Consider the following 22,429-nt stretch of genomic DNA (forward strand, 5'->3'; position numbering starts at 1 on the left):
AGTAATGTTAGACACAGCCTAATATGGTAGATTTAATAAATAAGTGAAATTAGGCTATTCACACTGCATTTCCATAATAAATTAATAAACCATATTTATTCAATGTTCATAAAAATACAAATGTGTTCAATTTATAAAATTACTCAAGCCAAGTCACATACTCAAACCAAGGCACAACGGTCTCATCATAATCCATTCATACAGGAAATCATGGGCTACAAATTTGCCCACATGAACAGAAAAATATGTTGTGTCATCTTAGCTTCAGATTTTTTACACTTGATTGATTATTAAGATGCCCATTATTGATCATTTAAAATCAGTCTTGGCTGTTTGTTCCAATGGTACCAGATGGGTTATATGGCACAATCACACAGAACACACAGCCAGCCTCTTGGAACGCTCTCCTCATCTCCACCTAGTGTCAAAGCAAAGACAAGCACACCCGTTTAGAAATGCTTAAGTAACTATCAAACCTTAGCCCTAATCCTAGGAAGCTGCGGTGTATCAAGTCGAGTTATATAACAGAGTTGCAGTTGATAGCTTGAGCATCAATTAACCATGTGTATGCGACTATCAAAATAAAGTGACCAAAGTATGAAACACAATCTCTTTTCCAATGATTCCACAGAGCATACAGTATACGTTGCTGTTTAAGATGTGAAAGTATAAGTCTTACCAGTCTTACTTGGTCCAGACACAAGCCCACTACAGCACCACCACTGCCAGGTAGTTTCGCAGCTGAGCCAAACTGCATTGGGCAAAGCAAACACACCGAACGATAAACAAAAACTGCAAAGAAACATCATAGGAAAAGATGAGATCATCTTGGAAATTTTAACTCTATACTTTACCTGTCTTGCCAGTTGCACCATCTTGAGATTGCCTGGTCCCAAACAGTCTTCTGTGTACACAGACCTACAGGACAGAGATCGTTCCCGTATTAGTGGTTTCCTGTGTGAACAATGAGGTGCACTTACTACGTAAAATCATGCTGTTCGGTGATGAGAATTAACTCATAAAAGCCCAACAACTTCACGGGGGCAAAGAGATTTAACTTCCTCAAACCAATGACAGACTCAAAAGGATGTCACGCTTGTCTTTACCGTCGCAGTGCAAAGTTCTCATCCATCAACTGTGCCAGTCTGCTCCAGTCCATTCCCTGCAGTGCAACCCTGTGGAGGACAAGAGAACCCAACCGTTTCATTACCAGGTAATGCTCACTTAAAGATGCACTCTCAAATGTTTGTATAATTTCAGCCAGTAGTTTTGAATGGTGCTTACGAGCCAAAAGTGGTGCCCGTTTTTGCGTAACTAAGTCATCAAATGTTGTACTACATCATCCATTTCGTATGATATGTTGATATGTTACGTCCTGCAAATAAATAAATGTTTTACATGTTAAGGATTTGTTGTGCTTAAGATCCTAGATGGCATGATTAAGCCATATCAAAGAGACACGCAATAACTTTGTGGGGGGAGTATGGAGACAGAGGTTAGATGGGCAGATCAGCACCGGAGGGCTGCTGGTTCAAATCCCATGACTACCATCCACTGGTGTTGTGCCTTTGCTAGCGCACCAGGGGCACTACTGCCACTGATCCTGTGAGCCTTCAAACATATTACACAAACCTGGCTTGATCTGTGAGCCCAGCAAAAGACTTCATGGCATCAACCACTTCAGCTTCTCCTGAAAAAAAGGAGGTGAACAGAGGGACTAAATACAGATAGAGAACGAAGGTATCCCTTTTTATTGTCATCTGATTCCTCTTAGCCTACAGTTTAAAATCTATGAAGTGATAATTCCGTCAATACAGGAAGTAAACTGAAATCCCAAATGGAATTGACCCTGACCTTGGTGAACATTGCTGCCTGCCAACCGAGCTTACAGTGTGTGTGTGTGTGTGTGGGTGTGTGTGTGTGTGTGTGTGTGTGTATGTGTCTTACCGTTGAGCCAGCGCTGTCTGACGTTGCTGTGAATCCGACCAGAGTCACTGGGATCACTCAGATAAGCTAACCAGAACGGTGGCAAGCTGCTCATGTCCATAGGAATGTAATCTCCTGTGTACAGTCAACACACAAACATCAACATGTAAAAGGTTCATTGTAAACTCAGTTTCATAATGTATACATAAACGTTCAGCTCTAGATATATGTAAGAGGATGCACACAAAGATATGCACAGGTGCCTTAAACTCGCATGCAGCAAAACTCCCATACCCCTAAAGAATGAATTACCTTTCAAAAATCATTATCATTAATCAATCATTAGGCCGCAGATGTGTCAAACTCATTCCACGGAGGGCCGAATATCAGCGGGTTTTTCGCTACACCCTTGTACTTGACTGATGAATTAAGGTCTTAATTGAAAGGAAAAACCAGTAACCTCAGTGGAATGAGTTTGACATCCCTGCAGGGGTTCACAGGTGCTAAGCATTGATTGGTAATTTTTTTCCTAATTTGACACCCCGGAATTAGAGGCCATGAGTAACTTGATCAAAAAGAATAGTACCGATTGGCCTATAGGTGGCACTATTATAAGCAGTCTCAATTTAACCCTAATGTCTGTTGCCGGTTTGACCTAGAGACTTGAAATCTTTGTATGTAGGTGTCTTTCCTCATGTTGAACAAATTTGCCTAAAGGACCCATATGGTCCAGCATAATACATTTTCCTCCATTGAGAAAATATATTTTTTAAACTTCCTCTCATGAACCAAATTCGGGATATGTATGTCCATGGTACATTTCTTAAAAGATAAGGGATACGAGATAGCTGAGTTATTGATAAATCATGACATCTGATTTTACGTGTTCATTTAAATCCTTTGTAAATCCACTCCACAATGGCCTATCAATTTGAAACATTTTAGGGTCATCAAATCCATTACTATGATGAACCATGTTAAGTGTGGCATTGATATCTTTAAAAAATAAGGAAACTATTAACACTTATTTTACTTTGTAACGCTAATTTGTAAGTCGCTCTGGATAAGAGCGTCTGCTAAATGACTTAAATGTAAATGTAAATGTAATGCTTAAAATCATAATAAAACATCTTCTCATTGACTAAATGTCAGATTCACTCCAAATCTGGTCTTTGGACTTGTAACAATAGTCCATAAAGATTGAGAAATGACATTGATACATTCAAAGATGGCAACACTATAATAGTGGAAGCATATTAGCACATATGCTAATGTGCTACAATATGTAAAATAAATACTTCAAAAATCTTCTTCTCATGAACCATAGGACCAAATGACACCAAATGTGGAATGAAGGTCTTAACTAGTTTGAGAAAAGCTACAAAAGATGGCTGAGCTATTGACAAATCAAAAATCTGATTTCATGCGTACACGTAAACTACTGTAAATCAACACCACAGTGGCCTTTCAACTTGAAACGCGCTGTCGCTATTATGGATGTCCCTAAGATGAACCACACTGAATTTGGTATTGATATCTCATATCAGTCTTACATGGTTTTGAGAAAAGAAAATTGCATTCAAATATGGCCGCACTGTACCTATAGATTTGCGTTAGCACATATGCTAATGCTATAAAATACTTTAGAAATCTTCTCATGAACCATATGTCAGATTGACTCCAGATTTATATAGACTCAATGAATTAGCCTCTAATTCACCTGAGAATGATTAGTTGCTGCATTCAAAGTTGGCCATGCCAGCATATCACACCAGGGCTATAAGAACTGAACCGATGGACATGGGGCCAAGACATTTGGTATGTAAATCTCATGCATATGTCCTTAGAAGCTGTGTGAATATGACATCACTGCAACCTTAGATGGCTGCACAAGACCTGTTGGTGGCACTATAGATGGCATTGGCACCTGTGGCACCAGAAGATACTAAAGCAATAACTATTGATCAAGTGGACTTTGTCTCATGCAAATGAATGTTAGATTTGAATTATGCAGACAAACAATGTGAAATATCATGATTAGTACGTCTGTATAATCACATAGTGTTGCCCTATTATGTGGTGTGAACGTAGTGAAAAGTGGATCTTTTATTTTGGAAAATAAGAACCTGGAAGTCATGCGCAGTGAGCGTATACACAAAGTGTACAAACATTAGGAACACCTTCCTAATATTGAGTTGCACATTCCACTTTTGCTCTCAAAATAGCCTCAATTCGTCGGGGCATGGACTCTACAAGGTGTCGAAAGCATTCCACAGGGATGCTGTCCCATGTTGACTCCACTGCTTCCCACAGTTGTGTCAAGTTGGCTGGATGTCCTTTGGGTGGTGGACCATTCTTGATACACACGGGAAACGGTTGAGCATGAAGAACTCAGCAGCGTTGCAGTTCTTATCACAAACCGGTGAGCCTGGCACCTACTACCGTACCCCATTCAAAGGCACTTAAATATTTTGTCTTGCCCATTCACCCTCTGAATGGCACATGTACACAATCCATTTCACAATTGTCTCAAGGTTTAAAAATCCTTTAACTGGTCTCCTCCCCTTTATCTACACTGATTGAAGTGGATTTCACAAGTGACATCAATAATGGATCATAGTTTGCCTGGATTCACCTAGTCAGTCTATACTATGGAAAGAGCATGTGTTCTTACGGTTTTGTACACTCAGTGTATATGGTATATATATTTATAAATATTCATATATACAGTAAACTCAATACATTTAAGTATTATTACCTGCTGCATTCCAAGATAACCAACCTACAGCACTAGACTTAACTTCACTTGCGTCATCCTTGTAGTGCTGAGAGATAAACATGGTAATGCTTTCACTGATTGCACATAAAGGAAGATAGTTCCTACAGGATAGAGTGCTTGCTTTGTTATGAGACTGATCTTATGTCATTTCTGACATCCTGTGAGCCCTGTCTGTGAGCCCTGTCTGTGAGCCCTGTCTGTGAGCCCTGTCTGTGAGCCCTGTCTGTGAACCCTGTCTGTGAACCCTGTTCATTGCTGCTCACTGCTGTATTCACCATTATTATTAGCGTTAATATACTGGCGGTCCTTATTACGTATAGGAGTTCCTAAAATGTGTTTATGTGCCATAACAGCTATTGAGACGGCACATTTCAAATACCATAGCCCTGTTCATCCATCAGTTGTTTGCTAAAGTCCATGTAGACCAAGCCCTCATAGACCTGCAATGAAAAGAAGGACATTTGTCAGAAAAAAACTCTTTACAGTAACCAGGCCAGGGAAGTACAGTCCAGCTCGGCTTGGCTCAGCTCAGTAGTGTGAAAAGGGGAGTGTTGTCTTTTCATTGCTGACCTGCACAACTCTGTCCTGAAGACCAGCAGTGATGAAGAGTTCATCCGTCTCGACGTTGAGGATGAAGTTGGCCCTGGTGGGTTTGGGAAGGTCCTAGGGCAAACAGAACAAAACAAATTAAAACACAGGTTGATCATTTGGCGCATGAATAGAGTGAATTCCAGAGTAACATGTTCCTCTTCTTACACTTTCTGTGATGTTGTAGAATTTCATCAGACACTTCAGGGAGGCAGACACTATTGCACTGTCAGAGAAGAGAACGTTATAAAATTAGATAAATAAACAGAAATGTAATTATGAACAAAGGGAGTTTGAGCTAGAAAAGATGACAAGACCAAAAAAGGCAAAAACATATAAGTATATGACTCAGAAGAAATATTGATTCATATGTGGTTAACCTATAAATATGGAAGAAAAATAACAGTTGACCAGGCAGCACTTACCTACTTCCAGCCAGGCCCTTCAACAAAGCAGAAAGGGGGGAAATAATCATTCAATCAGTCACTAACATTATCACTAGCCTTTTGGCCTAACATAATTGAAAACAGCATATACAGACACATACAGATCTCTCAGGGACTTTCTCAGGATACACTGTCATGAACTAGGCTCATGAGACATTTATAAGTGATAGTCTTCGAGAATGAATGGGTATCATTATTTCAAATGAACAAAAACACCTACTAAATATCACAGAGTGAGCCTTTAAATATAGAGACGGTAGTGTAGACACTTACCACCTGGCGAGGAATGTTGGTATCATACTTGAGAGTGAAGTTCTGCTTTGTCAAAGCGATACTGCCAAAGAAAGCGTGCAGGGGACTCAAATGAGCATTAACCATGTCAGAATAAGAATGTTCAGCTGTACCCCCCCAACCCCACATCAGAGTTATTGAATACTCTGTATTTGCTGTTACTGGCTCCATTGACATTTTCTTCTCACCCTTGTTTTGAGCAGAATTGGTAAAACTTCTTACAGGTAGCCTGGAGTAACCGTAGACCTCCCAAGTACCTGTAGATCAAAACAATATCAATACGGTTTGGGAATTCATCATGCCAACATCCTGCATGCATGTGTGGCATTGGGGCTTTTACACTGACCCCTCCTTACGGCTGATACAGTACAGATCCTGCAAGCTTCCAAATTCAGTCGGATCATTGAGCGGATGAGGCAGAAGAACCTGAAGAAAACAGAGCAAATATATCAATCATACTATCTTTATGGTTGAATACATTAACATTTGATCAGAGATGACACTACGCATGTTGTATTGTCCTGTCGTGTATATTAACTGGAGTAAAGCCTGACTGTTACCAGGGCTTGGCTCTCCATGAGTGTGACCTCAGCCCAGAAGTTGGAGATAGTCATGGCGATCGTTTTTCCATTGAAGCCGTCGGAAGGATTCCCCATCAGTCCAACTCTATGAGGACGTGAAAGATGATGTTAGCTCACATTCACTGAAATGACATATCCCTGAAGATAGTCCAGAAGGTGAGAGAACAACGCATCAATACTATTTTTCATAAAGTCTTTGTAGCGGTGCAATCTACCTTGCGTATGAGCGGCATGTTATGGGTTTGGCAGGGCATTGCTGTTGCTGGGCAGAATAGTGGGCAAGCCACTTGGTGTAGTCTGACAGCCCCTGTGATATCCAGAAGATAAATACATATCGTCAATATAAATCATCATCAAATTACACTTTCCAATCGAGCTGATAATCTAAATGATTGTCAATCTATTCACATGCTCTCCAGGGGAGAGTTTACATATCTCACGTCATAACAACTTGACCTGAAACTTACACAATAGTGACAATTAGAATATTCTGTTAATCAACAGTAGTCTGTATGGATGGGGGGGAAAAAAAATCAACCCACCACTTGTCCAATGAGCTGGAACCCTGTGGGCAGTTTCATGCCAAACACAGGTAACTTCTCCTCATTGATGATCCACTCCTGGGTGAAAAGACAAACAGTGAGTCTTGTGACGCGAGTGTTAGTACTAGCGATACTGAAATAAAACTGGATTGACCCCAACCCTGGTTCAATTCAGAAAGTGAATTGATATTCAAATCATGACGAGAAAATCCTCATATAAAGCAACAGACAATTTTCAATTAATGAATTGAATTTCAATGCACTTCCAGGAAGACACTGAATTGAAAACTGAACTGAGCCCAAACCCAAAGATTCCCATGTTCACAGTCCTTACTGACCCAGAACCTGCCGAAGGTCCTGTCTTGAGCTTGGGGCTGCAGGGTGAGGAAATCTGAGAGATAAGGCAGTGTGGCTTTGCGAAGGCAGTAGAACACCACACTGGCCAGACGCAATGCTGTCACTCCCTCCTGTGGTTTCTCGAGGAAGCGAGATATCCTAAAATACACAGAGATACCCGGTCTTTTAGACTTTTCTGTTGGTGGCAAATGACCCATTCAGTGATCAAATGGGTGTACTGTTATCAACAATATACTGGCATCAAGATAAGTTCTGCCAAAGATTATGTTTCCTGTTGCCTACCTGTGGGTCTCAGGGCATACCTCCACTATACCCCTGGAGCTGCTCTTCTCTCCCTCCTCTAGCTCATAGTATATAGCCAACTCTCCAGGCTAAGTCAAATACAGAGATACTAACATGTAAACAAGGCCAAAAACCTACTCTGCTATGAGCGTGGTTACAGTTTCTCAGAGGTGAGGTATATGTTGTTATTCACCAGAAGGAGCACATATGTTATCTTACCTTGGACCTGAAGAAGCGGAGAACCTGAGCAATATCAAAGTTCTGGTCTGCACAGAGCATATCCCCTGCAATCTGTCCACAAACATATTGTTTGAAAAATAATCCCCACACAATGGAACATTTCATTCCACACAATTAAGAAATTATAAAATGACATCTAGGATCAGTGCCGTACCACCATGATATCGTCTTGCAGCTTGCGGCTGCGGATGGCGAGCTCCAGGTCAGCCACTGCTCCGAGCCGGCTCTCAAGGGTTGTGCTGCCGTCATTCACTACATTCTCCACAGGGAAGTCATTGGCCGTTGCCCAGCGCTCATAGTGCTTATACCTGGAATGGGAGACATATAGGGGAACAGCTAAGCAGTAACTGGTAGATAATCAATCATTCCAGCTCATAGGACAACATTTCCCAATACTATTGGCTTAAATGTAAATACATGGGAGGCAGGTTCAGTCTGCTATGATGAAATACAGCAAGTGTCAACACTTTCACCACATGTTACTGTACTTACTTGTCTGCGTTCGTGACCAGATAGACCTCACTGAACAACTGCCGCCTGGAGAGAAACACATAAACACAGTGCATTTGGAAAGTACTCAGACCCCTTGACTTTTTCCATATTTTGTTACGTTACAGCCTTATTCTAAAATGAATTAAATTGGGGGGGGGGTTCTCCTCAATCTACACACGAGATAGCCCATAATGACAAAGCAAAAAATGTTTTTTTTTTAGAAAATGTTTGCTAATTTATGAAAAAAAAGAGACATTACATTTAAATAAGAATTCAGACCCTTTACTCAGTACTTTGTTGAAGCACCTTTGGCAGCAATTACAGCCTCGAGAGTCTTCATGGGTATGACACTACAAGCTTGGCACACCTGTATTTGGGGAGTTCCTCCCATTCTTCTCTGCAGATCCTCTCGAGCTCTGTCAGGTTGGATGGGGAGCATTCCTGCACAGCTAGTTTCAGGTCTTTCCAGAGACGTTTGATCGGGTTCAAGTCCAAGCTCTGGCTGGGCCACACTCAAGGAAATTCAGAGACTTGTCCCGAAGCGACACCTGCATTGTCTTGGCTGTGTGCTTAGGGTTGTTGTTCTGTTGGAAGGTGAACCTTCACCCTAATCTGAGGTCCTGAGCACTCTGGAGCAGGTTTTCATCAAGGATCTCTCTGTACAATGCTCCATTAATCTTTGCCTCAATCCTGACTAGTCTCCCAATCACTGCCGCTGAAAAACATCCCCACAGCATGATTCTGCTACCACTATGTTTCACCGTAGGGATGGTGCCAGGTTTCCTCCAGACGTGATGCTTGTTTCTTTCTCATGGTCTGAGAGCCTTTAGCAAAACTCCAAGAGGGCTGTCATGTTCCTTTTACTGAGGAGTGGCTTCCGTCTGGCCACTCTACCATAAAGGCCTGATTTGTGGAATGCTGCAGAGATGGTTGTCCTTCTGTGGTTTTCTCCCATCTCCACAGAGGAACTCTAGAGCTCTGTCAGAGTGACTATTGGGTTCTTGGATACCTCCCTGACCAAGGCCCTTCTCCCCCGATTGCTCAGTTTGGCCGGGCGGCCACCTCTCGGAAGTCTTGGTGGTTCCAAACTTCTTCCATTTAAGAATGGTGGAGGCCACTGTGTTCTGGGGACCTGCAGAAGTGTTTTGGTACCCTTCCCCAGATCTGTGCCTCGACACAATCCTGTCTCGGAGCTCTACGGACAATTCCTTCAACCTCATGACTTGTTTTTTTCTCTGACATGCACTGTAAACTGTGACAGGTGTATATAGGCAGGTATGTCCAATCAATTGAATTTACCACAGGCATACTACGATCCTATACTACGAAACATCAAGGATTTTTCATTTTAGAATAAGGCTGTAACATAATAAAACGTGGAAAAGGTCAAAGGGTCTGAATACTTTCTGAAGGCACAGTATTCCAAAGTTAAAGGGATTTAATAATGTAATTATGTCAACTGGGACTGAGTATAAGACATGTTGTACAGGAAAACTGTAAGGGCAGTCGACAGTCATTAAATTTGACCGATTACTCACGTGTTCACCGTCTCCCACCAGAAGTCCAGGATTTTCTTTCCTCCTATCCCAGGCAACAATGCCTTTGGCACCCCAGTCAGCTGTCCATACAAACCAGTGGCATCATTCTAAAGAAATGACAAATAAGGAGTGATGGGATGTGGGTTTGGAAGTTGTTGCACACCGTAGAACTTTATTTACTCCTCTTAAAATAATATTTTCCAAAGGATGTTGATACTTATTTCAGCAGGCCTATAGCATAGTGACCAGTTATCACTCTCTCCCTCACTCACACAAAGCTCAGCCTGCCCTACAGTCATACAGGTGAATAGGGAAGAGACTTACAGTGGTATTCAGAAAGTATTCAGACCCATACCCTTTTTCCACATTGTGTTATGTTACAGCCTTAAATGGATTAAATATTTCTTTCCCCTCATCAATCTACACACAATACCACATAATGACAAAACAAAAACTGTTGTTTTTTTTAGACATTTTTGCAAATAAAATAAAAAAGAATCAAATAAATACCTTAAGTATTCAGACCCTTTGCTGTGAGACTCAAACTTGAGCTTAAGATGTTTCTACAATTTGATTGGAGTCCACCTGTGGTCAATTCAATTGATTAGACATGATTTGGAGAGGCACACACCTGTCTATATAAGGTCCCAAAGTTGACAGTGCATGTCAGAGCAAAAAACCAAGTCATGAGGTCGAAGGAATTATCTGTAGAGCTTTGAGACACGATTGTGTCGAGAAAGATCTAGGGAAGGGTACCAAAACATTTCTGCAGCATTGAAGGTCCTGAAGAACACAGTGGCCTCCATAATTCCTAAATGGAAGAAGTTTGGAACCACCAAGATTCTTCCTAGCGCCGGTTGCCCGGCCAACTGAGCAATCGGGAGAGAAGGGTCTTGGTCAAGGAGGTGACCAAAAAGCCGATGGTCACTCTGACAGCGCTCCAGAGTTCCTCTGTGGAGATGGGAAAACCTTCCAGAAAACCTGCAGCTCTCCACCAATTAGGCCTTTATGGTAGAGTGGCCAGAAGGAAGCCACTCCTCAGTAAAAGGTACGAGACTCGTCAGGATCGAGGGAAAGATAAACGGAGCAAAGTACAGAGAGATCCTTGATGAAAACCTGCTCCAGAGCGCTCAGGAACTCAGACCTTCGATATATTTGCAAATTTCAACAACAAAAAATGTGTGCTTTGTGTTTATGGGGTATTGTGTGTAGATTGGTGAGGGGGAAAAAAACAATGTCATCCATTTTAAAATAAGGCTGAAACGTAACCAAATGTGGAAAAAGTCAATGGGTCTGAAACCTTTCTGCATGCACTGTATGTAACACTCCAAGAATGACTGAACGTTGTCATTGAACATCCCTTTTTCTTCCTGAAAAAACGTTTTGTTCGAAACTACATCTTTCAATTATTTTGGTAGTTAGCCTACCTTGTTCAGTGGTAATTCTGATGTTGTATTGTTTAAGTGCAGTGCATGTTTTTGTGTGTGATGACCTGCTTGTGTTGTGAAATTAACCATGTAAGTTATACGACCTCTGCACCCAAACCTCGTCTGCTTACATAAACAACTTACCTTTATCTGAGTTTCTAGAACAGTACCGTGACCAGCTACCAATAAAATGCAGATCATTTTCTTGGCCTTTGTCTTATTCGCGTGTACACGACATCAAATGCCTTGGTTTATGCGATTCGGTACAATAAATAGTCAAATCGTTTACCATACAATTTCACGTTGAACTGTGACGACAGGACTGCTACACTGTAGTCTCATTCTTAAAGCGCCAGTGTCTCCGAATGATGACCCCCTGCCGGCGAGATCACGTAAATTGCATGCACTCAGGAAACAGTAAAACTATTGAAAATATAGTTCGTACATCCATATTACTCGTAAATTTGTTTTATAAAAAATTCTAATGACAATCATATATTATGTAATAGGTTAGCCAATGATTAAATTAAAACTCTGAATGATACCACTAATGTTCTTAGTAGGTTCAACCACCTGAGCCACTGCCTGTTCACCCCGCAATCATCCAGAAGGCGAGGTCAGTAGAGGTGCATCAAAAGCTGGGACCGAGACTGGAAAACAGCTTCTATCTCAAGGCCATCAGACTGTTAAATAGCCATCACTAGCACACTAGCCATCACTAGAGGCTGCTGCCTGTAGGCATAGACTAGGAATCACTGGCCTCTATAAGGAATGGAACACTAGTCACTTCAATAATGTTTACATATCTGGCACTCATCTCATGTGTATATACTGTTTTCTATAATATTCTACAGCATCTCATTCACTTAATAATGCTTACATAACTCATATCATATGTACTGTTTTTTTCTATATTATTCTACTGTATCTTAGTCTGCTCCGCTCTGACATCGCTCATCCATATGCATAGTCTTAATTCATTCCTACTTATATTTGTGTGTATATGTTGTGTAATTTGTTAGATATTATTGCACTGTCGGAGCAAGAAGCACAAGCATTTCTCTACACCCGCAATAACATCTGCTAATCATGTGTATGTGACAAGTAAAATTGGATTTGATTCAATAAGTAAACTGAATAGAAAGCTCTCAATCCCATGAAGTCGTTCCACTCAAATATGAAGTTCCATCATAATTTATCAATACAAAGATCCTTTATTACAATATATATCATTATAATACATTTCCTGCTGACAAGTTTAGAAAAAAACAAAGTTCTGAGTCATTTCTGCAAGTGGGGACATCTGATACTCTAGATGTGTCAAATGTAAAATGTATTTTGAAACCTATACTAAGAGTTAGTATATATACCTGATACAATGAAGCGCAATTGTGTCAAAAAGGTAAAAAAGCTAAACAAGTATGTACATAACAGCTGAAGAACTGCGGGAAAAATCTTTACAAGAGCTAACATGGTTTTCCTTATGTAAAATGTGGTCATTTAATGACCTATCTTGCAAACTCCTTCAGACTGATTTTGTAGTGAAGTTTTTGTAGTGAGAATTTTCTTTTAGTTTGAGGTCAAAAGTTCCATTCCTTCACTGAGATATTCTCCCCCGACTACCCTTGCTGCTCCTCACTGGGTGTCTGCGTTTGCTGCTCCTACAATGCCATTCTGTCGCAGCTGGTTCCTCAGAACCTGGTTCTTGGATTTCCAGTCTTCTACCTGTGCAAAATTAGATGGGAAAAGCAGCTCAAACAAAACCTATTATTACATCTGATGCATGGATTTTCGTGAAAAGCTGTTGGTATTTTGGTTTGATATTTTGTTTGCAATTTACATTTTCAGCATGTTTGAGGGGTACAGTTTGAGCACGACGAGGTGCAGAACCCCTAACCTCGATCGCTTTATAAGTAGTTAATAAGTAGTTGTTTGGATGCGAGGTGATTTGTACAGTCGTGGCAAAAAGTTTAGAGAATAACACAAAGTCTGCTGCTTCAGTGTCTTTAGATATTTTTGTCAGATGTTACTATGGAATACTGAAGTATAATTACAAGCATTTCATAAGTGTCAAAGGCTTTTATTGACAATTACATGAAGTTGATGCAAAGAGTCAATATTTGTAGTGTTGACCCTTTTTTTTTCAAGACCTCTGCAATCCGCCCTGGCATGTTGTCAATTAACTTCTGGGCCACATCCTGACTGATGGCAACCCATTCTTGCATAATCAATGCTTGGAGTTTGTCAGAATTTGTGGGTTGTTTGTTTGTCCGCCCGCCTCTTGAGGATTGACCACAAGTTCTCTATGGGATTAAGGTCTGGGGAGTTTCCTGGCCATGGACCCCAAATATCGATGTTTTGTTCCCTGAGCCACTTCGTTATCACTTTTGCCTTATGGCAAGGTGCTCCATCATGCTGGAAAAGGCATTGTTCATCACCAAACTGTTCCTGGATGGTTTGGAGAAGTTGCTCTCGGAGGATGTGTTGGTACCATTCTTTATTCATGGCTGTGTTCTAAGGCAAAATTGTGAGTGAGCCCACTCCCTTGGCTGAGAAGCAACCCCACACATGAATGGTCTCAGGATGCTTTACTGTTGGCATGACACAGGACTGACGGTAGCGCTCACCTTGTCTTCTCCGGACAAGCTTTTTTCCAGATGCCCGAGACAATCGGAAGGGAGATTCATCAGAGAAAATGACTCAGAGTCCAATCCCTGTACCTTTTGCAGAATATCAGTCTGTCACTGATGTTTTTCCTGGAGAGAAGTGGCTTCTTTGCTGCCCTTCTTGACACCAGGCCATCCTCCAAAAGTATTTGCCTCACTGTGCGTGCAGATGCACTCACACCTGCCTGCTGCCATTCTGTATCAACTTTAGGAGACAGTCCTGGCGCTTGCTGGACTTTCTTGGGAGCCCTGAAGCCTTCTTCAGAAAAATTGAACCGCTCTCCTTGAAGTTCTTAATGATCCGATAAATGGTTGATTTCGGTGCAATCTTACTGGCAGCATTATTCTTGCTTGTGAAGCCCTTTTGTGCAAAGCAATGATGTCGCCACGTGTTTCCTTGCAGGTAACCATGATTGACAGAGGAAGAACAATGATTCCAAGCACCACCCTCCTTTTGAAGCTTCCAGTCTGTTATTCAAACTCAATCAGCATGATAGAGTGATCTCCAGCCTTGTCCTCAACACTCACACCTGTGTTAATGAGAGAATCATTGACATGATGTCAGCTGGTCCTTTTGTGGCAGGGCTGAAATGCAGTGGAAATGTTTTTGGGGGGATTCAGTTCCTTTGCATGGCAAAGAGGGACTTTGCAATTAATTTCAATTCATCGGATCACTCTTCATAACATTCTGGAGTATATGCAAATTGCCATCATACAAACTGAGGCAGAAGACTTTGTGAAAATGAATATTTGTGTCATTTTCAAAACTTTTGGCCACGACTGTAGATCAGTGACGCTGCGCAGTCCGACAACGTTGTCAAATCTCAAATAAATGTTTTCTGTGGTTCTGTGTGATTGCATATACAATTAGTGTTGCAGTAAGTAGGTGAACAGGATTGATAGCAGAAAAATCCCTCACTCGCTAATCCTACAGCCTGATCATCAAAATCCAAATCAGAACCTAATTTGAACCTATTACAAAGCGTGAATGATTTAAAGTTGGCTACATTTACACAGGCAGCCCAATTCGGATCTTTCCCACTTTTTGGTATTTTGACCAATTAGCTCTTTCAACAATAATTGGGCAAAATATCAGAATTGTGTAAACACAACCATAGTATCTTACCTCTTGCCTCAGTAGTTGGTTGTCCATTTTGAGCCTATCCAGGGTGCTTAGGTCATCCCCCAGTCTAAGGTTGTTCTGCCGAAGCTCCTGGATATAGTCACAGGCTTTGGAGAGGATCCCACCTTTACTCTGGACCAAAACACAAAGACTGTGTCACCCTCTCCCATGTAGGGCCAGGAGGCTTTTCTTGAGAATGTGTTCTGACAAGAAAAAAACTCTTGGTACTACTTTTTATAGTTTTTTTCTAGTCAAGTTTTTTCTAGTCAGGTGACATGGTCAGGAAAAACTCCTGGCCAGACCCATGAGACGTGACAGTGACCCATTTTATGGTGATACTGACCTCATTGCTGATACTGACCTGCCCTGACTTGGTAGGGTCAATGTTGCAGTCTGGGATGGTCTTTGAGAGCGTGACGATCCAGTTGTTGATCTTGTCCCTGCGTCTACGTTCAACTTGAAGACAAATGACACAATAACAAATTTGAGTGGTTAGGCAGGGCAACACATGATTCTGTGCTCATCGTGACATCCAAATCCAACGAGCATTTAAGAGACATTTCATATGAGGTATTGTATGAGTAATTTATTATGGGTATCTAGGTCTCACCCTCGTTGTGCTGGGCTCGTCTTTTGTCATCTCTAGAAGTGCGTGGGACCTCTGATTTTCTACAAGACACAATTAGTATAGACATGAATAAACAGATATTACCATGAAAACTTTGGCATACACAGCATACACATCCATGTGTGCAGCTAAAACAGTAACAAGGCTAATAAAATAGCCCAACACAAAGAAACTCATGAATGGACACAGGACAGTGTGACTAACTAGTATGGTAACTGTGATGACTCCTGGCTCTCCTGGCTTCTACCTACTGTACTGATCAAAATGGCAGCTTACGCGTTGTACGGTTGTGTGCGAGGTGCAATGGACCTCTGGTTGGCTCCCGTCAGCACTTCCTGGGGGGACATCATCACATACAACTGCCCTGAAACAAAGAAGTCCCTTGCTTTTACCAATCCAAATTAACAATATACAGTACCAGTCAAAAAGTTTGGACACACCTACTCATTCAAGGGTTTTTCTTCATTTTTACAATTTTCCACATTGTAGAATAATAGTTAAGACATCAACACTATGAAATAACACATACAGAATCATGTAGTAACAAAAAAAAGTGTTAAACAAATCAAAATATATTTTGTATTTGAGATTCTTCAAAGTAGCCACCCTTTGCTTTGATGACAGCTTTGCACACTCTTGGCATTCTCTCAACCAGCTTCATGAGGTTGTCACCTGGAATGCATTTCAATTAATAGGTGTGCCTTGTTAAAATTTAATTTGTGGAATTTCTTTCCTTCATGCATTTGAGCCAATCAGTTCTGTTGTGACATGGGAGGGTTGGGGGTCCTATTTAGTAAAAGACCAAGTCCATATTATGTCCATATTTGACTGGTACTCTAACTGTATCAATATCAAATGGCATTCAAAATGGAAAGCCAATTGGAAATAAATGTCCAACCTGATGGAACATAGAAATAGGATCTATTCATTCTATATAGTAATTCTATTTCTATGTGACTGAGTCTCCATCTCCTCACCAGTGGGAGTGCTCTGACTTAGATGTGTATCAGATGCCTGCACCACGCTGGTTACCATGGTGCCTGGTGAAGCATCAGCGATGGTTGCAGGGTAGTAGGTGTAATGCGTCTCAGTGCCGTCCCCCTCCAACCCCTCAGACTGAGAGTACAATGCCTACAGCAAGAGGACACCTTTGTCAGTGTTGAATAACAATCGAAACTGTATACAGTGAGTAGTAGAAGTAGAGGAATAGAATAGAGTAGATCATCTTTGCTATCCCAGATTAAAAACTATGCTATTTTTGATTTGCAGAATCCGACTTTAATCAAATACTACTAGCCTGATGGACAAAACTGGTTGAAATGTAAGTAATTACAACCAAAAACAGGCTGAAATGACTTATTTTGACATTATTTCAGCCAGTGTTTCCCGCTGGGAGGGCCCCAAGTCCTGCTCGTATAAAGTCTCACCTGGGTCACAGGCTGTGTGGCTGCAGGAAATCCAGTTAGCACACTGACTGCTGTGGCTCCATCACTTTGAGCCTCCAACTGTCCATCAGACACCTGGATTACTCTGTATGTCACCTTAAGCAAAAGAAAACACACAGGTTTGTTGAGCGAAACATAAAATCGTTCATTAGTAATGACAGAAGACTGAGCCTTAGAAAACCTTGGATGGGCATTGGCTGGGCTCAGAGCTCCAGCTCTGGGACTTTGGCTAGATCTAGTGAGCCCTGTACAGTATGCTTTTCCCAACTGTACCTGCCCAGCGGGAGGGTAGTACAGCTCCCCTACCTGCCCCCCAGCTCCCTCCGTCTTGAATAGATACTTTATCGGATGCTCTGAGGAGAAGGTGGCGGCAGACTGAATGGTGGCAATGGCAGCTGATGGGTCATCTGCTGTAGCCACTGCACCTGGTAGAGCAAAATTCAGAATACAGTCTCTATAATATCAGAAAGAAAATACCATGGGTGTCTTGTCTTCTGATGTTTTGAGGGTCGTTATTTCCTTTCTACATGACATTACCTTCTTCAATGACATGTGCACTTTCATCCGGGTCAGGGCTTTTCTGTTGACTACATAACAAAATGAGAAGAACAATGATAATACACAGTAACAAATATACAGTAACACACCGCTCTTTCAACTTGTGCTAGAATATGACCATCTAGCCCAACACTCAAATTTATTACAACAAATCATGTGGAAGTAGCTTTGGTTCAAATGGATTATGGTTAAATCAATGCATTGTTAGCTCACCCCTTCATTTTCACAGTGTCAACTGGAAAGAGAATCTCCTTCATTCACCCGGGAGCTAAACAGGCTTGAGGAAAAAGGTAAAGTTGGTAATCTTTTGGGAAAAACAAACTAGGCTCTAGATCACAAACCTGAAACCTCTGATTTCCAAAAAATCTAGGAAGCATTCAAGGAACCAGCTATACAGTATGTTTGATTGGAGTGATAACAGTACTCTTTAGGCCCCTTCAGTAGTTACAGTGGATGTTGCCCCCTACAATGTAGCCGCGAGCTTTGAACCTCATTCAGCAAATAACTACTGTTACCCTGTAACTTTCCAGATCATTTCATTGCCGAAGACGTCATGCAAACAGCTGAAGCTAAATGTCAAAATTCGAAATGCCAAATCCAGAGTGCTAAAGTAGTAGCAAACCAACACACATACCGATATTTCATTGTATAAGTTACGAATATGTAGCAAGCTGCATTATTCCAACGGTTCCTTCATGCTGCGACGGGTCAGTTAAACAAAGCACCTTTGCTATAGCTAGCTGCTACTAGCTAATGTTGTGAATTAACGTAAACTAACCTGAGCTATTTAGACGGTAATAAAGCCAGGCAAATGTCGAACATTTGGCATTTGTACAACGCTGCTTGAAACATTTAATTGCATAGAGAATACAGTATTTGTATAATAGCTACATACAAGATCGGAATATTTCCCTTACGGTGCAATTGGCCTCTCCCCAGTTGTTTGTCAACATTACTGGCTGTCTGCGCCATTGACTGTATGGTCTGCGCATGTGCAACATTTTAGGTGCGACGAATGTACCTCGCCTGGCGCGCACATTGAGAAGATTTGGCCGAGTAATACCATTCCACTGCTCCAAGGAACTGCGCCCGATAAAATAAATTAAACAGATCTAGTGTTGTAGCCATCTTTACCGGGCTTCATCAACTGTGCAGATCTTGGATCAGCATTCTAACCACACCTCTGGTATAAATCAGAAGGAGACACAATATATAATCGATCCTGAATCTGGGACCGTGGGAAAGTAGCCAACATTAGAAGTTATTTTGGCCGAAGGGGATCACTGTTTCACAATTTTGTATCATAGAAAATGATGTGAAAGTTAATCTAAATTCCCAAACGAATGACTCCTGCATGCACCGTAACTCTGTCTTGTTTTGTTGTAGTCTTTATTTTCCCACTCAAAATTATCAAAGGTTCGCTGCAGTGATGAAAAAGCACTGTACAGCGTCTGTGGTTCGAACCCCTTTGCAGAAGTAAAGAACATTTCTGACAGAGAAAGTTTTCGAAGTAACCACTGAGCTACACCAGCACAGTATGTTATATGGTAAATGCGTGTATTATACATAAACCGCAATGTCGTCAACATCCTGTTTCAATACATTGTACAGTGGGGAGAACAAGTATTTGATACACCCGATACACATGCAGATCTGGGATCAGCATTCTAACCACACCCCTGGTATAAATCAGAAGGAGACACAATATATAACCGATCCTGAATCTGGGACAGTGGGCAAGTAGCAAACATTAGAAGTTATTTTGGCGAAAGGGGTTCACTGTTTCACAATTTGTATCATAGACAATTATGTGAAAGTTAATCTAAATTCCCAAACGAATGACTCCTGCATGCACCGTAACTCTGTCTTGTTTTGTTGTAGTCTTTATTTTGCCACTCAAAATTATCAAAGGTTCGCTACAGTAATGAAAAAGTGACTGGCAAAACACTGGACAGCGCCCGTGGTTCGAACCCCTTTGCAGAGGTACAGAACATTTCTGATAGAGAAAGTTTTCAAAGTAACCACTGAGCTACACCAGCAGAGTATGTTATATGGTAAATGTGTGTATTATGCATAAACCGCGATGTCGTCAACATCCTGTTTCAATACATTGTACAGTGGGGAGAACAAGTATTTGATACACCCGATACACATGCAGATCTCGGATCAGCATTCTAACCACACCCCTGGTATAAATCAGAAGGAGACACAATATATAACCGATTCTGGGATGGTGGGCAAGTAGCCTACATTAGAAGTTATTTTGGGCAAAGGGGTTCACTGTTTCACAATTTTGTATCATAGACAGTTATATGAAAGTTCATCTAAATTCCCAAACAAATGACTCCTGCATGCACCGTAACTCTGTCTTGTTTGTTGTTCGAAGTAACCACTGAGCTACACCAGCGCAGAATGTTATATGGTAAATGCGTGTATTATACATAAACCGCGATGTCGTCAACATCCTGTTTCAATACATTGTACAGTGGGGAGAACAAGTATTTGATACACCCGATACACATGCAGATCTCGGATCAGCATTCTAACCACACCCCTGGTATAAATCAGAAGGAGACAAAATATATAACCGATCCTGAATCTGGGACGGTGGGCAAGTAGCCTACATTAGAAGTTATTTTGGCGAAATGGGTTCACTGTTTCAAGATTGTATCATAGACAATTATGTGAAAGTTAATCTAAATTCCCAAACAAATGACTCCTGCATGCACCGTAACTCTGTCTTGTTTTGTTGTAGTCTTTATTTTGCCACTCAAAATTATCAAAGGTTCGCTACAGGAATGAAAAAGTGACTGGCAAAACACTGGACAGCGCCCGTGGTTCGAACCCCTTTGCAGAGGTATAGAACATTTCTGATAGAGAAAGTTTTCGAAGTAACCACTGAGCTACACCAGCGCAGTATGTTATATGGTAAATGCGTGTATTATACATAAACCGCGATGTCGTCAACATCCTGTTTCAATACATTGTACAGTGGGGAGAACAAGTATTTGATACACCGATACACATGCAGATCTTGGATCAGCATTCTAACCACACCCCTGGTATAAATCAGAAGGAGACAAAATATATAACCGATCCTGAATCTGGGACGGTGGGCAAGTAGCCTACATTAGAAGTTATTTTGGCGAAAGGGGTTCACTGTTTCAAGTTTGTATCATAGACAATTATGTGAAAGGTAATCTAAATTCCCAAAAAAATGACTCCTGCATGCACTGTAACTCTGTCTTGTTTTGTTGTAGTCTTTATTTTGCCACTCAAAATTATCAAAGGTTCGCTACAGGAATGAAAAAGTGACTGGCAAAACACTGGACAGCACCCGTGGTTCGAACCCCTTTGCAGAGGTATAGAACATTTCTGATAAAGAAAGTTTTCGAAGTAACCACTGAGCTACACCAGCGCAGTATATTATGGTAAATGCGTGTATTATACATAAACCGCGATGTCGTCAACATCCTGTTTCAATACATTGTACAGTGGGGAGAACAAGTATTTGATACACCGATACACATGCAGATCTTGGATCAGCATTCTAACCACACCCCTGGTATAAATCAGAAGGAGACAAAATATATAACCGATCCTGAATCTGGGACGGTGGGCAAGTAGCCTACATTAGAAGTTATTTTGGCGAAAGGGGTTCACTGTTTCAAGTTTGTATCATAGACAATTATGTGAAAGTTAATCTAAATTCCCAAACAAATGACTCCTGCATGCACCGTAACTCTGTCTTGTTTTGTTGTAGTCTTTATTTTGCCACTCAAAATTATCAAAGGTTCGCTACAGGAATGAAAAAGTGACTGGCAAAACACTGGACAGCACCCGTGGTTCGAACCCCTTTGCAGAGGTATAGAACATTTCTGATAGAGAAAGTTTTCAAAGTAACCACTGAGCTACACCAGCGCAGCATATTATGGTAAATGCGTGTATTATACATAAACCGCGATGTCGTCAACATCCTGTTTCAATACATTGTACAGTGGGGAGAACAAGTATTTGATACACCCGATACACATGCAGATCTTGGATCAGCATTCTAACCACACCCCTGGTATAAATCAGAAGGAGACAAAATATATAACCGATCCTGAATCTGGGACGGTGGGCAAGTAGCCTACATTAGAAGTTATTTTGGCGAAAGGGGTTCACTGTTTCAAGTTTGTATCATAGACAATTATGTGAAAGTTAATCTAAATTCCCAAACAAATGACTCCTGCATGCACCGTAACTCTGTCTTGTTTTGTTGTAGTCTTTATTTTGCCACTCAAAATTATCAAAGGTTCGCTACAGGAATGAAAAAGTGACTGGCAAAACACTGGACAGCGCCCGTGGTTCGAACCCCTTTGCAGAGGTATAGAACATTTCTGATAGAGAAAGTTTTCGAAGTAACCACTGAGCTACACCAGCGCAGTATGTTATATGGTAAATGCGTGTATTATACATAAACCGCGATGTCGTCAACATCCTGTTTCAATACATTGTACAGTGGGGAGAACAAGTAT

General features: G+C 41.2%; 2 protein-coding genes across 9 annotated transcripts; both read right to left on the minus strand.

The window, feature by feature from the left end:
• Window positions 1-68: 68 nt before the first annotated feature.
• gkup (glucuronokinase with putative uridyl pyrophosphorylase) lies at window positions 69-11,831 on the minus strand. Its single transcript, XM_035767292.2, has 23 exons — window positions 11,634-11,831; window positions 10,063-10,169; window positions 8,525-8,569; window positions 8,187-8,340; window positions 8,012-8,083; window positions 7,793-7,881; window positions 7,492-7,648; window positions 7,154-7,231; window positions 6,827-6,918; window positions 6,591-6,696; window positions 6,377-6,456; window positions 6,219-6,287; window positions 6,013-6,073; window positions 5,719-5,735; window positions 5,462-5,519; window positions 5,276-5,368; window positions 5,085-5,145; window positions 1,948-2,061; window positions 1,633-1,690; window positions 1,107-1,175; window positions 855-918; window positions 680-751; window positions 69-418 (listed from the first exon to the last, which is right to left on the minus strand). The coding sequence occupies exons 1-23, from the start codon at window positions 11,688-11,690 to the stop codon at window positions 320-322; spliced, it is 1,872 nt and encodes a 623-aa protein (XP_035623185.1). The 5' UTR covers window positions 11,691-11,831; the 3' UTR covers window positions 69-319.
• Window positions 11,832-12,680: 849 nt separating this feature from the next.
• Window positions 12,681-18,927, minus strand: LOC118380365 (upstream stimulatory factor 1-like). Of its 8 annotated transcripts, none has more exons than XM_035767765.2 (11): window positions 18,827-18,926; window positions 18,123-18,186; window positions 17,889-17,938; window positions 17,658-17,776; window positions 17,334-17,447; window positions 16,884-17,037; window positions 16,183-16,270; window positions 15,889-15,947; window positions 15,640-15,734; window positions 15,282-15,410; window positions 12,681-13,214 (listed from the first exon to the last, which is right to left on the minus strand). In XM_035767765.2, exons 2-11 carry the CDS (start codon window positions 18,164-18,166, stop codon window positions 13,125-13,127), a joined length of 942 nt encoding a protein of 313 aa, XP_035623658.1. In that variant the 5' UTR covers window positions 18,167-18,186; window positions 18,827-18,926; the 3' UTR covers window positions 12,681-13,124. The 8 variants fall into 8 exon arrangements, with proteins under 8 accessions (XP_035623658.1, XP_035623595.1, XP_035623530.1 ...); XM_035767702.2 differs by having other exon boundaries at window positions 15,622-15,734; XM_035767637.2 differs by having other exon boundaries at window positions 17,625-17,776.
• Between the last annotated feature and the right edge of the window lie 3,502 nt (window positions 18,928-22,429).

This window comes from Oncorhynchus keta, chromosome 1 (genome assembly GCF_023373465.1).
Source record: "Oncorhynchus keta strain PuntledgeMale-10-30-2019 chromosome 1, Oket_V2, whole genome shotgun sequence".
In the NCBI taxonomy this organism is placed as follows: domain Eukaryota; kingdom Metazoa; phylum Chordata; class Actinopteri; order Salmoniformes; family Salmonidae; genus Oncorhynchus; species Oncorhynchus keta.

Bases quoted from the DNA above. Each gene is read 5' to 3' on its own strand.
- gkup (XM_035767292.2), bottom strand. From the start codon at position 11,690: ATGATCTGCATTTTATTGGTAGCTGGTCACGGTACTGTTCTAGAAACT. The intron at 8,084-8,186 runs GTACGGCACTGA...GTTTGTGGACAG, and splicing joins TGCAAGACGATATCATGGTG to ATTGCAGGGGATATGCTCTG. The intron at 919-1,106 runs GTAAAGACAAGC...TCTGTCCTGTAG, and splicing joins GAGAACTTTGCACTGCGACG to GTCTGTGTACACAGAAGACT.
- LOC118380365 (XM_035767384.2), bottom strand. From the start codon at position 18,166: ATGAAGGAGATTCTCTTTCCAGTTGACACTGTGAAAATGAAGGG. The intron at 17,777-17,888 runs GTAATGTCATGT...TTGCTCTACCAG, and splicing joins TGCACATGTCATTGAAGAAG to GTGCAGTGGCTACAGCAGAT. The intron at 17,448-17,624 runs GTACAGTTGGGA...CTTTTGCTTAAG, and splicing joins ACTACCCTCCCGCTGGGCAG to GTGACATACAGAGTAATCCA.